Source organism: Alexandromys fortis, unplaced genomic scaffold (assembly GCF_014885135.2).
Source record: "Alexandromys fortis isolate MF-2015 unplaced genomic scaffold, M_Fortis_MF-2015_v1.1 scaffold_21, whole genome shotgun sequence".
NCBI lineage: Eukaryota > Metazoa > Chordata > Mammalia > Rodentia > Cricetidae > Alexandromys > Alexandromys fortis.
This window is the reverse complement of record NW_026067905.1, coordinates 10,377,480-10,393,679: the sequence shown is the minus strand read 5'-3', so window position 1 is coordinate 10,393,679 and position 16,200 is coordinate 10,377,480. Positions and strand designations below refer to the sequence as shown.

General features: G+C 42.3%; 1 protein-coding gene across 1 annotated transcript in view; it reads right to left on the bottom strand.

Moving 5' to 3' along the window:
- Pappa2 (pappalysin 2) overlaps nt 1–16,200 on the bottom strand; it is a 249,125-nt gene that overhangs the window by 32,935 nt on the left and 199,990 nt on the right. Inside the window, exon 20 of the mRNA XM_050135420.1 lies at nt 8,954–9,025. Within this exon, the coding sequence (XP_049991377.1) occupies nt 8,954–9,025 (72 nt within the window). The remainder of the gene's footprint in view (nt 1–8,953; nt 9,026–16,200) is intronic.

Below are 16,200 nucleotides of genomic sequence, written 5' to 3'. Positions count from 1 at the left end.
AAGAAGGGAAATCCGTGCTGTAAAGAGAACGAGCTGAGTGGGAAAGGGGCCCACCCAGGAGGCCCAGGGACAAAAGAAACAAAGCACAGCCAGATAGAAAGCCCACCAGGCTGGCAGAGCGCAGATCTGGGAGAGTTTTAGACAAGCGTAAACTCTCGTGCGTGATGTTAACCTAAATGAGATTTTACAATTTGCAGGGTTGTGCTTTGAATGTTTTCCTCTTCTGAAAAGCAGGGAGAACAACAGCAACAACAATGGTTTTAGCTTACAAAGTGAAAACCTAGTCCTAATTAACGTTTGGAGTCTGAGTTTCGGAGATTCCAGCAGGGGACTCTGAAGTTGAGCCCTGAACCGAATGGGACTCTGGACAAGCCCAAAGACATGCCTGGATTTCCAGGCTGGTACAGAGATTGCACAAAACTGGCGGAGAAACTCACAAACAAATCTCTTGAGGGGATTGGAATTTGGCAGCTAGGAAGCCTGGAAGACAGCTCCAGCTTAAGCTAATTTCCAATTCCTCTCTGGATTTTAACACGTCTAACACATCTTTAGAGTTAGAGCTGCGAGGACCGACAGTATTCCAACCAGAAAGTAGTGGCTGTCGCCGGCTTTTAGGACACTGCCTTCTCAACCCAAACCTTCGTTTTATAATTCCCTTCCTCCCATGGATCCTAACAGACTTAGTAACAACTTGAACGAAGCCTGGAGGATGTGTCTTCAGAGAAAAAGGGGATGATTAGTATATCTGGTTTTGAACAGCCCAAGAAAAAAAATAAATAAAATGGCAAAGAGAAATTTTGATTGCTGGCTATTAGTTGAATAACAGCATGTAAATAAAGGGGGAGATTAGAGATGCTAACTCCATTATCATGCAGTAGAGCTGTCCTAAGGATGGAGTAAAGTGCCCGATCTTGTATCATAAACACAATTTACTTTTCTCTCTTTAATGAGGAATTCATCAGGGCAGACTCCAGTGAGAGATCTCTACTAAAGATCGGGAGCAATTCCCTGCGCCTTTTTCTAAGTCCCTACTGGACTATTTTAATACTAACAAGCCTTTGGCATTTGTTACAAGTAATTGTGCTACTGGTGAGGAAAAGCACATTACTGAAGCACGGTAATAGGGATAAATCTTAGAGATAAGAATGCTTGAGATGGGGAAAACAGTTGAACAGAGGAAGAGAAATGAGCGAGGTTTTTTTTTTTAACTACAGAAGTGTACTTAGCACTAATATATTCTCCAAGCTACCACGATTTTACACTTCTTTTTCCATGCTATACCAGAGGACCTTTAGATCCGAGTATGCAAACCTTCTAGGGTGTTTGGTAGAAGTGACTGCTGGACCTTGGCCCCAATCTCTGAGTGGAAGGAGTCTTCCTGATACACTAACAGGCTCCCAGCTAAGGCTGCTATCAACACATTCCCTGTGCCTCTTGGAGTCCTTTATCTAGATCAGTGGCTCTCAACCTTCCTAATGCTGTGACCCATTAACACAGTTCCTCTCAAAACCATAAAATTATTTTTGCTGCTAATTCATAACTGCTATTTTACTACTGTTTTGAAACTGAACGTAAATATCTGATATGCAGAATACCTGATATTCAATCCCCAAAGGGGTTTTGACCCCTAGGTAGAGAACTGCTAATCTAGAGAGAAAACTCACTTCTTGCTTTCCTGGAGGTGAGCAGAAGCCTGCTTCCACTTCCGCTGCCTTAAGGGATGTGTGCCCTGGGCACTCGCACCTTTTAGAACAGTGTCTTCACATTTATAACTGCATTGAGAATGAGGGTTTAGCTACCCACAGTGGCTCCTCATATGTTCAAACAGGAAGAATTGAAACACACACTACACGCGTGCGCACACTACACACCACACACACACACACACACACACACACACACACACACACACACGCACATGCTTCATCCCATCCTGGAAAACAGGAAGATAGCAGTCTAACAATGTAAATAACTTTCCTAACAAGAGTCCACAGGATGGAAAAGCCCATGATTCATCTCAGACAGGCTAACCTGTTTCCCCTTCTCTCTCTTCTGAATTGCTGTCCTTCTGTGTCTGTATACAGGCATTGTATTCTTCCAAATAAAACTCAGCCCCCGAGGGAGGGGGACTTGATTGGGGGAGGGGGAGGGAAAGGAGAGACGGCGGTGGGGAAGAGACAGAAATCTTTAATAAATAAATTAATTAATTAAAAAAATTAATAATAAAAATGTAGATAAGAGATTTGAATAGAAAAAAAAAACACTCAGCCCCCAAATTTGTGCTCCTAAGTCAAATTTCAGCTACTCTCTACCTTTCATGGTAGCATATCTTTTTATGCTTCCTTCCTTAGCAAGGAAAAAAATAGTGCAATAAAATTCCGTTTTCATGCTTTTTTTTTTCTTCCTTGTTGGCCCATTCATCCCATGGAGTTACACACAGTGCCTGAGAGTGATCACAAAGCACAAATAGCAGGCACAGCTAATAGGAATACCATCTGGGATATAAATAATAAAAGTGAAGAAGAGCAAGGCCCAAGACAATGGAAGGAGAAAGAATCTAAGGAACGCAGTGGCAAATGGAATGAGTTAAGGATGGGAGCATTGTTGGTATTCACTACTAGAGGTATAAAAGCCGTACCGCATCCTACCTACATTTCAGTAATGCAGCCACTCTGATGAAACTCAATTTGTCCCTAGAGTCTTGTTTTTCCACTCCTAATTCCCTTTTACATAATTCCTATAGAGAATACATTTAGGGCTGTGACAGATAAAAATATCTCACTGGCTACTTTTAAAAAAATCATAGATATATTTACATTTAAGCCCCAAAGTGCTAGATTTACAGAGAAATGAAATACCAAGCCATCTTTGGTGTTTGAGACAGGAGAAAATATTTCACCCTGTCAAAAATAGGAGAAATACAGGCCTTTAAAACTCTGGAAAGACTAGCATGCTTTTAAACACTTCTCTTTATAACGTTGTATAAAGGTTAACACTTCCAGTTTATTCCTGGACAGATTTGCTTTAAATAGTTCACTCAGTATTTATGTCTATTATTTCTGTTCTGTTAGGCTCTCATGAGGGTGACCCTTAATTTTTCTATGAAATATTTAATGAATAAAAGTATTTATTACTTGAGCCATTTTCCTCCTCAGTCTATGCTTAATGATAACCCATTTATTTGGATTTCCCCTCAAAGGTATCGATAGCTAGATTTTTAATGCCATTCTTGTTCCCCTTGTGATCTGCACTTTCTGATAGCTCTGGAGGCTATACGCAAAGAGAAAATAGGGTCAGATCAATGGTAAGAGAGTGCTAAAATAGAAAAACTCCCAAGTTTCCTGTTTTCACACACACTTGTTTGAGTGGTGGTTTAAAAATAGAGGCACCTTGCTCTCTACTCCAAGATAAGTGACAGTTTTGGAGGGATTTGTCTTTGTTTTTGTTTTAAGCAATTTAGCCCTTTCTGTATTATAAGCATTGTAACCTTGACACCCTATGCCAGTGTTTCTGTCTTACAAGTATTGTAACCTTGACATTCTCTGCCAAGTTCTAACCCTGACCTTTTTCAACTATATTATGAGCAATTTCTTCATTTGTTTGAGAACTCCCAGAAGGTACATCCTTTTATTCCAAGATGTGAGCCAAATGTGATGTCTACAACCATCTGCTCGTGAATGAACGAGCATGACCCTGTGCTTCCTACATGGAGCTGAAGACCATCTGAAGGAGAAGTACCTGGGGTATTTTGTAAAAAGAAAAAATTCTTGAACAGCTTGCCAAGACTGATATAAAATTTTTAAAAAAGAAAAAAAAACAGAACCCTAGAGTCTCGATTTTAAAACAATATTGCCATGTACTCCTAAGACAGCTTTTAAAGGAGGTCCCAGATGAAAGCATTGCCAGGAAAGTGTCTGCTGGAAGTGTGGTCACACATCCTGCCTGTTGCCCTGCTTGGGCCCCCTTTCAGCAGAGTTTCCAGTGATGATGCACGACACACCCGTAGACTGAAGCAACGTAGCTGCTAAATCGAAGAAGGGCTTCTTTGTCTCTCTGACCAATTGCTTTGTCATGCAATGTGACATCAGCCAAGAAGATTATGTTCTTTATCTTTCATCCTGGCCAAATTTCTCATATATATATATATGCTTGGTACATAGATGTTACCCCTTACTATCTTGTGAGAATAATAGTTTGAAAAAAGCACAACCATCACACTGAATAGCAGAAGTCGATGCTAGCAATAAATGAAGTTTGGTCATTTATTGTTATATTAAACAATATAAGTTATATTGCTTACTAACAAACACTCAGTAGGTTCATAAAGATTATTTTTTTATCTTCCAACTCCCATATCATGATGTCATAGACTAAGTTTTCTCTTGTGAGTCAATGCCAGGATAGAAACATTAAATAAAGCCTATAGCTCTCTTTGGACTTATGACAAGGAAGAGCAGGATCTACAAGTTGTCATATGTAATAAAAACAAAAACCTTATAAATAAGAAGTCAGGAAAAACCAAGAGGGCCTCAAATCTGCAGGAGACAACCATTGGTGGCTGCAATGAGGACCCAGATCTATGTATGTAATATGCAAAATGCACCCCAAAAGTGGCTTTGTTGTTACTCTTGAGTGATTCTGCTGAGTTGAGTCCCAATATATATTTGCAAGGATGTGTCTCCATTGTTCTTCTGAATCTTGATTCTGACAATTATTAGTTATACATTTTATATGTCTAATTTCAAAACCATGGAAACTTAAATTTAGAGAAGTTAATGAAATTACCCAAGAATCGGTGAGAAAGAGGAATCAGTGAGAAAGACTAGAACCAAGCTTGTCTCTGCCTCCCAGACAGCCCCTTTCTTCTATGCCATGCATCTTCCTACAGTTTCAGAGCCTTCAGATTCCACTCCTCATGTAGTTTTCATTCTCTTCTTCCCCGTCTGCTCCAGTTCAACCTTCTCTTTCATGGGGTTGTCTCACAGAGAGTTGATTCAATTGTTTCCAATTTAAGATTCCCAAGTCTACGCTCTACCTCCATTCCTCCACTCCCTTCTTCAGAAGAGCAATGATGATACTAGACTAGGTTGGTGTACATAAAAGACAACATGAAACTGATCAGAGCACACTTCTTCAAATTCGGGGATTTGGAGTCGGCTTGAAATTTAGACCTACTGGCCACGCGTGAAATAATTTGCTAAGTGGCATGATGGGCATTTACAAGGGCAAGAATAAGAATTTATAGAAGGAAGGCCAGTTAAGGTTCAGAGACAACTTTCAAAGGCTTTAGAATGCCCCCAAGAACATGAATTGAGCATAGTTACCCCTAGTTGCCTGTAGTAGTATTCCTTAGGGAATCACTACTAACATCGTTTCGCAGTTTATACAATTCCTTACCGTTGGCCATTTCACCTGAAAGAGCTGGCTAGGTGCTGTGCATAGCTAACAGGTGTAGGCAGAATTTAATTTTCGTGTGTGTGTGTGTGTGTGTGTTTCCCTGGCACACATTTTAGGTCAGTACAGATTATACACTGTGCTTTGCAAAATTTCTCACCCAGAAGGCCCTCTGTTTCTTGCCTCTGGGTCTGTTTTTCTTCTATCTGCCTTTGATGCTATCATGTTTAGCCTTTTCCAGGAAAGTATTAAGAACTGGCCAAGTTGCATCAGGAACTTGCCAGTTTCACCATCTTCTTTCTTCCTGGTCCCCATCTTCCCTCTCGCCATTTCTCACTGCTTGTGTCTCCAGGGACATTCCCTTTTCTCTCCTGTGCTGTATCCTTCCTACGGGTCCTGCTGACTCCGCCTTTCTCTGCTTTTCCCTCCTCTCTGTAGATGAATTTTCTTCTCCCTTGATTTTATCAGAAGAACAGAAACCAAAGACCTCTCCTACCCCCAGAGAACCTGGAACTAACAGTATAGACTTCTCATAGTAGTGTATGGCAATCAGAATGTAAATAATGCTGTATAGAATTACGTCAGGGGCTGAGATGTCTTGGTCAGAGATTTCTATGTAAGTGTGAACGCCTGAGTTCAGATCCCTGACACCCATTAAAAAAACCATGTGTGGCACCTGTAATCCCAGCATCTAGGAAGCAGAGAGAGGAGAATAGCTGAAGTGGGTTGGCCAGACAGCATAATCAGCTAACTTGAGGTTCAGTGAGATACCTTGTCTCCAAAAGTAAAGTGCAAAGTTGAGGAAGACATTCAGTATTAGTCTCTGTCCTGCATCTGTATGTATAGCCAGATACACATGAATACACACATATACTACTCTTCAATAAACACACACGCACACACACACAGGGGGGGGGGTAGAGGAGGGAGAATGTAATTATTTCTGGATAAAGAAAGATTCGACATGGAGATGCCCAGAGAAGTAACTTTTTAGTCTCCTCCCAGAGGTGGGGATAGTGGGGCTTAGACTTCCACAGTGACCTTCAGAATCCCTTGCTGGTTAAGATGCAGATTGCTGCCCCCTCCCCCGTGTACTTTCTAGCGCCGTGGGTGTAGGGTTGACCTAAGAAGGTGTGATCTACTGAGTCCCCAAGTGATGACAAAGACACTAGTCAGGGGCCACACAGAGCCACTGAACTGTCAATCAGATGGTCTGGGTTTGGTTGTGCCTGATAGCAGTGGGGGAAGGGAAGCAACCAGGGAGAAGAGAGCTTTGTTTCTGGTGGCATCCTCAAAGAGAACACGGCTACCTAGGAAGCTCTGACTAATAGGTCAGTCTGGAGGGTAGGTCTGGGTGCAGGGCAGGGGAAAGGACAAGAGTGGAAAGCTCTGGATTGTAACCTTCTGGAAAGCACTAAAGCCAGCCCCAAACCCTGACATCCACCCGCTTACTTATGATGATGCATAGAAGCAGCAGAAGGGAACTCTCAGGATCTGTTTGATCTCTGTCCAGCTCCCTAAGCCCTCTGTCTGTTTATCTCCCTCTTTCCCTGGCCTCCTCTCTCCCCATCACCCCCTGCCCAGTGGATGATTCACTGCCTCCCCTTGCTTCCCCGCCCCACCCCACCACCATCTGTTTTTCTAATGATGGCAGAAGATGAGCTGTTCTGTTGGCCCCGCACCATAACCCAGCACACTCCACGCTAGCATTAGCCCTCGTGCATTCTCAGAATGCTGTTTTATGGGTATCTTTTCCCCGCTAAGTTTCCTCTTTTCTCTTAAACCCCACCCTTTCTCTGGTCTCATGTGGATCCCGGTTTCCCAGAACTAGCTCAAGTGACTCCGAGATACCGAATAGGCGATTAACACACATGCCTGCCTGCAGGTTGGGTATGCTTGAAGAGATTGTTGGAAATCAATGGCCGTTAAAGGCACTCTCTTTTGCACACTCCAAAGAGCCAAAAATATCCGGGCAGTGCTGCAAAGTGGCTTATTAACTTCCAAAGAGAGGTTTGGATGAAGAAATCTGCAGTGGCTTGTAGGGAGTGGAGAAACCACGAGTAAGAGGAGTCCTGAGAGAATGGGTGCTGTTGACATGGCCACGGCCACCGAGAGGGGTAGCAAACCCTTTCAGGGCGGACAAAGTATGGGTGTTGACTGTCTATAGGAAAATGTCCACCCTAGCTTTCTCTCCCCTGATATCTAGAGCCTACAGGTTGCTCCCCTTCAGAGACTGCTCCTACTAAGATTAGCTAAGCCTGTTCCCTTGATCCAACTGTTTATCATCAACTCAGCTTCCTTTTACAGTTGCAATAACCCCGCCCCTTTGTTATATAATCAACTCTATATAAGAAACACACGAATTCTCTCTGTGTGCTGCAGCATCTCCACAGAGATCCTCGCCCATCTAATGCCATTTTTTTTTTGTGTGTGTGTGTGCCTCCATGTATGTGCCTGTCTATCTGTCTGTCTTTTCTTCATACTTTCTCCAACCTCAGTCAGGCCTTTCACTAGAGCCAGCCATGCTTGGCAGGACAGTGCCTAGATTGGAATATGTGTATTCGTCACCAGCTGTTCCCAGGGTTGGAGGGCTTGCATAAATGGGCTACATATGTATCGTCCTTCTCAGCGTCAACAGTGCTTAAGTCAACTCTCTAGGCAATGCTCTCGTTCAGTCCAGTCTCCTCTTTGCCAGGTTAAAAAGCCATTGTACTAGCAGTGACCACTGAAAGGGAAATCCACTGTGGAGGAGGATGACGGGATTTCTTGATATAGTGAAGATCTAGGTCAGACCACTCCACGGTGCAATATACGTCTACCTAGAAAGTTGCTTAGACACCTCTATGACCTTGCAGTTGATGCAAAGGAGGAGAGCCTCGGAAAGGTGACCACAGGGAAGAAGTGAACCACATGCTCACTAGAGTAATACTGCTTTGAGATTATACCTGCTATTCGAGTTTCCTAATTATGGCCCCAACTTCCAGATATTCTTGTTTTGTAAGAAAAAAGTTTTGTACAATGATTTTGTATTTGCTTTAATTTATAATATGCATATGTGTGATATTATATAAGTACACATGAATCTCAATTTTAAACCAAGCCTGGTGGCCCCCACCTACAGATAATTCTGCCACTCAGGAGGCTGAGGCAGAAGGATTACCGCAAGGTCCAGTCTGGGCTATTGTGATTGCTGTGTAATACACTGTCTGCATAAATGCACACAGACACAGACACACACACAAACTCAATTTTACACACACACAAACACACATACACCAAAGTTGATTTTAAGCACTGTGCTGGCTGAACAAAATTGTCTACAGTAAAATCCTTATTTAACTAATTCCAACCAAGGCCTAGTTACAGAATCTCAAAATCCATAAATAATTCTGGCTTGCTTTTTAAATGATTGAAGATTTTACTAAAATAAAACTGAGTTCAGAAATCCTAAATTCTGTAAATCTGAGATTAGGAGGTAGGTGCATTTAAGAAACAACTAAAGGAAGGAAAGAGGGATCAGGAAAAACCAGGCCTTGAACTGGAGGAACTCACATCATACCTCACATGATGGAATGCAGTGGACCAGGGAGGGGTCTGGGTGCCACTTGCGCCGGCCAGTACACACGATGCTCTAGAACAGAAACACGGGAAACAGAGACATTAGGTCTATGGGAGACATGGTCAGTTCCGTGTTTGACCCATAGCCAATTCTGGTGCTTTGAAGGCAAGCGTCCTCTCCATGTGCCTGGCAAGCACCTGGTCTTTCTCACGGAAGCCATTAACCCTGCTGGGTAGTGTGAAGACAGAAGAAACTCTCCAAGTGGGAACTTGGTGCCACCTTCATCTTCTTGTTCCTTCCCTAAGGTATTAGACCTTTCAGAGTACTGAAGGTATTATTTGAAAAGGCAACCACAACACAATGAGTGCAATCTGTTCTTAGGCAGAAGACTAAAATTTTAAGTAATTTCTAAGAAATTATTACATGCCCATGTTTGAAGAGCCATGACTTAAAAAAATTCTTTTTCCTAGAATTCTTGAATGCATAGCACTTTAAGAGCCAAAGCTAACCCTTTAAGCCCCACCTGCCCAAGGGCAAGGTAAGTTTCCAGAAGGCTGAGAACTGCAGTTCTTGAGGAATAACTTGCCTCATGTTCACTGCCCTCAACAAATCTGTTTGAATGACTAACGGATGTGCTCGATCACATATAGGTGGGAAGTATACAGACAGGAAATACATTGATATGTATGTTTGCCCCTGACTGGACTTCATGGGAAATGCAATAATTATGGGTTTTTCCTTTTTAAAGTCCTACAAAGTGTGACTCATGACCATTGCCTAAGAATCTCAGAATGAACCTGACTAGAGTCCATCCTGGTCAGTATTTAGTTAAAGCTTGCTTCGAATGTGGCTCAAAATTGTGGAACTGGTGTTCAAGTATGCCATTGCTTGAGTGCACTTTTAACTTATTTGACCTAGCCCATATGGATAGCCAATTTTGCTATTTTCATCCCTTTTGCTATGTATATGCAAAATCCTTCTCATATGTGCAAATTTAAGATAAATTCATCACAGTAAGATTGACAATACTCACTGATCTTTAAATGCTAATTCAGTTCTCAGAGTAGTTTAGACTGCCATTCCTCCTTAAACTGTGTAAGTTGCTAAAAGTGGGTAGTATGTCTGTTGTACCCATCCTAGAAGCCAAATCCTTAAGAAAAAGGGCTGGTCTCCCCAGCTTATTCTTTATGTCAACTTTTAGGCAATTATAAGCACTGGACAACTGCTAAAGGCAATTCTGGGCCCCTAGGCCTAGAAGAGAATCAAATTCACTTCTCACCAGGCACTTACACTGATCTGTCCAACTCACTGCCCCCACCCCACCCAAGTTCACTCCTTCTTGCAGTTTCTGAGGAACACTTGCAATTGTCTTTGTATCAAGGACCAGTAGCTCCACCTCAACATATAAGATAAGCATGCCCTTACAGGTAAGTACTGTGTTTGTGGGTGGTTGACTTTCATAAGCCGGGAGATTCAGGAGAAGCCTGGGGGCCCAGCATTGCATTTAATAGTTGTCCAGTGCTTGTAATGTCACCTGTCTGAAAGTTGACATAAAGAATAGGACAGGAAGAATGGGCCTTTTTCTCAAGGATTTGGCATCTAGGATGGATAAAACAGACACACTACCCACTTTTAGCAATGTACACAGATTAACAAGGTATGGTAGTCTGAACTACTCCGAAAACTGAGTTAGCATTTAAAGGTCAGTGAGTATTGTCAGTTTCACTATGATGGATTTATCTTAATTTGCACATATGAAAGGACTTCACGTATACTTAGTTATAGCAAACGGAATGAAAATAACAGAATTGGTTTTGCACGTGTGCTAGGTTAAATAGCAAGGAGCAAATGATAACGAGAAGGGAGGATGAGACCATGTACTGAGAAGTCAGAGCTCCCACACAGCAAGACCTCTTTATCCCCGCCCCGCGCTTCTCTTTTCTTTCTTTCTTTCTTTCTTTCTTTCTTTCTTTCTTTCTTTCTTTCTTTCTTTCTTCATTTATTTATTAAAGATTACTGTCTCATCCCCACCGCTGCCTCCCCTTTCCCTCCCCCTCCCCCAATCAAGTCCCCCTCCCTCGTCAGCCCAAAGAGCAATCAGGGTTCCCTGCCCTGTGGGAAGTCCAAGGACCACCCACCTCCATCCAGGTCTAGTAAGGTGAGCATCCAAACTGCCTAGGCTCCCACAAACTATTCTGATTACTAAAAGCACCACTATTCTTTCAGGATTAATTTGAGAAAGCAAATCAAAATAAAGATAAAAAGCTTTGGCATCACTCAGCTACTGAAGGGCTGGGGAGCTGACAGGGATCACAGATAGTCTTACAAACGGTCCTTCCAAATCCGTCCCTTGGGGAAGCCTCGCTAGCTCGCACCTGACTAATTCATAATTATGATCATACTTTTAAGACAGAGGGGAAAGCATTGTCCAGTCTGGGAAGTAGGAATCTATGAGGCAGAATAATGGGGGTGGGATGGAGAGTGAGAGGCAATGGTAGATGCCTCGTGCTTCGGAAGGAATCACTTTCAAATACAATTTAGGGAAACATAGTTCCAGCCAAACAATTGCTGCATTGTGTTAAAAACAAGTCAGCTCATAAAATGAGTTCTGCATCTTTCCACGTTAAAATATAGATTTTTCCCACTTTGAAGTCAAGCTATCACAAGCCACCCTCATGAAGGGGCAGATGAAGATAACCATAAACAGTTCACCTCACCCCTAAATAGGATTTTAGAAAAACAAGGCTTTGAGAAGTGTCTCAGTAGAGGCTTCCGTCCTGCAGGTTCTCTGCCTTCCTACACTGTGTTCATTCTATGATCATCCAGGGTATGATGCTTGGATGAGGGCGAGGTGGCTACCTACTTTGAGGACCCTTTCTGCTCAGTATGAAGTTGAGATAACATGTCAAATGTAGGAAAAAGAAAGAAATCAAGAAAAGAAAACACGGAGACTTGAAAATGGCAACATACTGCTGCTCTGGAGAAGTGTGTCCCACACTCTCAACAGCTTGGAGATGCTGGACTCTTGGGAAATAAAGGCAGATGTCAGGAGACAGCAGCAGCTGTTCCTGGGAGTCAGGACGTGAACTAAGGTATCAACACTGACTCAGCACAAAGCACCCTACCTCTCCTTATTGTCAGATCCCACTGCCCGGTCATCATGTCAAAGACCCAGAATGTCTACCTGGGAATTTCATACTCTGGCCTACTGTCTCTTACAGGAAACGTGTTCTTGTAAAACTGAAACAGAATAGTGGGTGGTGGTGGTGGTGGTGTGTGATCACTCTGTCCTATGCATCACAAGAGGTTTTGAACAAGCATGTGATCAAACCGGACTCTGAATGTGGCTGCCAATGGGGGCAGACTGAGAAGCCATCGATAATGGCACTGGGACCTGTTTCTACTGCATGTACTGGCTTTTTAAGACTCTAGTCTATTTGGAGGCACACCTTCTCAGATGTGAATGGAGGGGAGCGGGCCTTGGACTTAGCACAGGGCAGGGTTCCCTGCCCTCTCTTAAGGAGGGAGGGGGAGGGAAGAGGGTAAGTGGAGAAGCGGGGGGGGGGATGGGAAGAAGGGAGGAAGTGTAAATTTTTGAATTAAAAAATGAAAAAAGAACAAAAAAAAAGAAATGGCTTTCTTACTCAAAGTTGGTAATAGGAAGCATTGAAGAGGCATTGATTCTCTAGTTTTCCAAGCCATGTTTGTAAAAGGATAAAAAAAGAAGAGCAAATGATTCAGATATTTATCTACACATACACACACACACTCACGAGCAAACCATGAAACAATGTTTTCTTGTTCTATGGAGCTAAGTGGCACAATCTTCACAGAGGTGGAGGAGATTTTATAAGGGTAAATTTATACTAAACAAATTAAAATATCACTTAAACTCAAGATTTATGTGATAGAAACTGTGCTGGGTATTTCTTGTGTGTGTGTGTGTGTGTGTGTGTGTGTGTGTGTGGTTTTTTTTTAACTTTTATAAGAACACTGCAGAATAAGTAGTATTTCCTTCACCTTGAAGGGGAACACCCAGAAGCTTTGAGTGCAAACCACCTTCCTCTCTCTCAGTTGTTTCTTAGAAGTATTTTTCATCAAAACCCCCAGACAATCTACATTTTAGGAAATTGTTTCTTTAATAAAATATATAGTATTTTGAATCTCAGCCATCATTTGCAGGAATACAAACCAACTGGCCCTCTAGAGAAGAGTAAATAACTCTAGAGAAGAGTAAATAGCCAGCTGAAAGCATAACTCACTGTTCTTTACGAGCAAAACCAAACTCTAAATTCTATCCCACAGAAAGAAAATCAGTGTTAGAGGGAAATGTTTCTCTTTCAATGATTTTTTTTCCCACTTTCGTGATAAGGGAAGGAAATGTGGAGACTGGTATTTATCATGGTTGAAAAGAATAGCCTATTTTCTGTTTCACGGGAAAACTATCCCAAGCAGATAGCTAGAGGGGAAAAGACTGCTGTGGTTGTGGTGATACAGGTACTGGCACACAATTGAGAGTCAAGGACCTTGTTTAAGTGTGATCTACAAAGTGAATTCCAGAACAGCGAAATCCTATCTTGAAAAAAAAAAAAAACAAAAAAACAAAAGAAGAATAAGAGGAGGAGGAAGAAAAAGGAAGAAGAGGAAGAAGAAGAAGAAGAAGAAGAAGAAGAAGAAGAAGAAGAAGAAGAAGAAGAAGAAGAAGAAGAAGAAGAAGAAGATTGCTTAGACATTTTCTTCACTTGACTTCTTGACAACTGTGGAACTTTGGGTATATTATCGAGCAATGCCTATGTATATGTAAAGTAGAGATAATAAAGTATTTATAAGCTTATTAATTTGTGATGAGATTCAGATTATATAGAGAAAACATATTTATATACATAATTACATATATATAGTTACACATATATAACCTGAATCATATATATGTATATACATATGTGTGTGTGTATAGTAATAGTAGTAGTAGTGGTGGTAGTGGACAAACACAGGAGTTTGGAAACAAAGTATTATTCAAATATAAGCTATCACTCTTGTTACAAAGAAAGAAGTCATTTGAAGTAGGATTTAGAAGGATATCATTTAGTTCTTCACTCTGTGGTCTCATTGGATGCAAAATGATTTGAAATATGATAGACAGCAGAGATTTCCATTACAGAGATGAGAATTATTTATCAAACAATTGAACTATACTCCAAATAGGTGTTCTTGAACTTTTAATATTTATGCTGCAATTATTTGTTTTCCACAGCATCATGACACCCATCTCAAGATTTCCGCTACTGCATCTGTGTCCCAGAACACTGTGATGGGACACACATCCCCTAATCATAAAGAGCAGGGAAGTATCACAACAGATGATAAGGAGTGGGCACAAGCAAATGAAGCTTTCCTGCTTGGCAACTGATGGAGAAAGACTATCAGGGACCAATCAATTTAAACTCTCTTCATATGGTTCTCCTCTGATTCTGAGATAACCCATGGAGATGTCAATGATCTTCATTTACTTGAAGAATTAGAAACCCAGAACATTGAGCAGATTGCCTGAGGCCATTCTTCTGGTGACTAGCAGAATTCAGGTGAGTGAGTTCAGCTTTATGAGAAACAAAAACATTTTCAGGGCTGGATAGCTCAGCAGTTAAGAATGTCTTCTGCTCTTACAGAGAACCAACACTCAGTTCCAAGCACCCACACCTGACAGCTCACAACCACATATAAATCTAGTTCCAGGGGACCCAATGTTGTCCTCCAGGCCCTGTATGCACTCTTACACACCTAGCATACATATATACATATGCACATGAATGCAAACCAAATCTTTAAAAACTATATATTTTTAATGCCTAGACTGCAGGGTTCCACTGTTGCTTAAATATCACATATAAACAACTTGTGTCCAAAACTAAAAATTTACCAATCAGACTATAAACATGGCAAATGCAAAAGAAGGATGATACTGTTCAATGTGCTGGCTTAAGAGGAGATGAATGTTCTGCATTTCCTTGGCCAGAGTTAACTCCACATTAACAAGGATGTGTTTACCCATAGCAGCAAGAAGCTGCTCAGATTTGGCTTGTGTGTGGAGAAAATATTTGTTTCTCAACTAGAAAGTGGTATTCTAACAATTCTTCACTCAATGCTCTTAAGCTGCTTAAGAGCACCAGGTATTGAACAGGGCATCAGGCACCCAAACATGGACAAAATGCATTAGGACCTCTCTAAGTAAATAATGGTCATCCTAAAAGATAGAGGAGGAAAGGGAGGCTTCATCAAGAGAGAGCAAATGGTTCTCTACTCTGAAAAGAGTCTGTCTCTGTAACAGTTTCCTGATTGTCTTCTGGAGGACAATGACACCAAACAGTCGCTGCCTCACAGGCGTTCCCAAAGAACTTCTGCCATAAACCAAACCATTCCTCACTCTGCATTATACAATGTTTCTGAATGCCAAATCAGCATCTTTCACAAGAAAACAAAATCAAAACCAAGTAGCAATCTACTGATTAACAGTAAATATCACATTGGGGCTCAAGCCAGTGAGGTAAAGAAGAAACTTAAGAAGGATTTATGGCCTGGTGGTGGGGCACACCTTTAATCCCAGCACTTGGGAAGCAGAGGCAGGTGGATCTCTGTGAGTTCGAAGACAACCTGGTCAATAGTGTGAGTTTCAGGACAGGCTCCAAAGCCACACAGAGAAACTCTGTCTCAGAAAAACAAAACAAGAACAAAAACTAAACAACAAAAAAAAAAAACCAGGCGCACGGTGGCAGCGGCGGCCGGAACCGGACACGCACGGCGGCAGCGGCGGCCGGAACCGGACGCACACGGCGGCAGCGGCGGCCGGAACCGGACGCGCACGGCGGGCGACGTAGCTGGCGCAGCGGCCGGGACCGGCGGGTACTGACACAGTGGCAGACAACGCAGGCGACAGGGACCAGGGCAACACCAAGAGCAGATCGCCCCAGGACAATTAAATCAAAGAGGTAGGCCTTTGGTTGGCGAGGTCCCGGGCAAACAGGGAACCTGGTTCTTTTCCTGAAGACCCGTCTGAGGGGTGAGAGGGATCTTGGCCCCTGGCAGGAGCCAGGAAACAGAACGAGGGAATTTTGCAAGAGGAGCCTCTGGCCAGCAGGGAAACCTGATCTGGTTTTAAAAGACCAATTAGAGATCGTCAATAGGAGGAGATGGGCAGGCGCCAAGGCAAAAATTCTCCCAATAAGCTGAAAAACAACATGAAAGCACCAGAA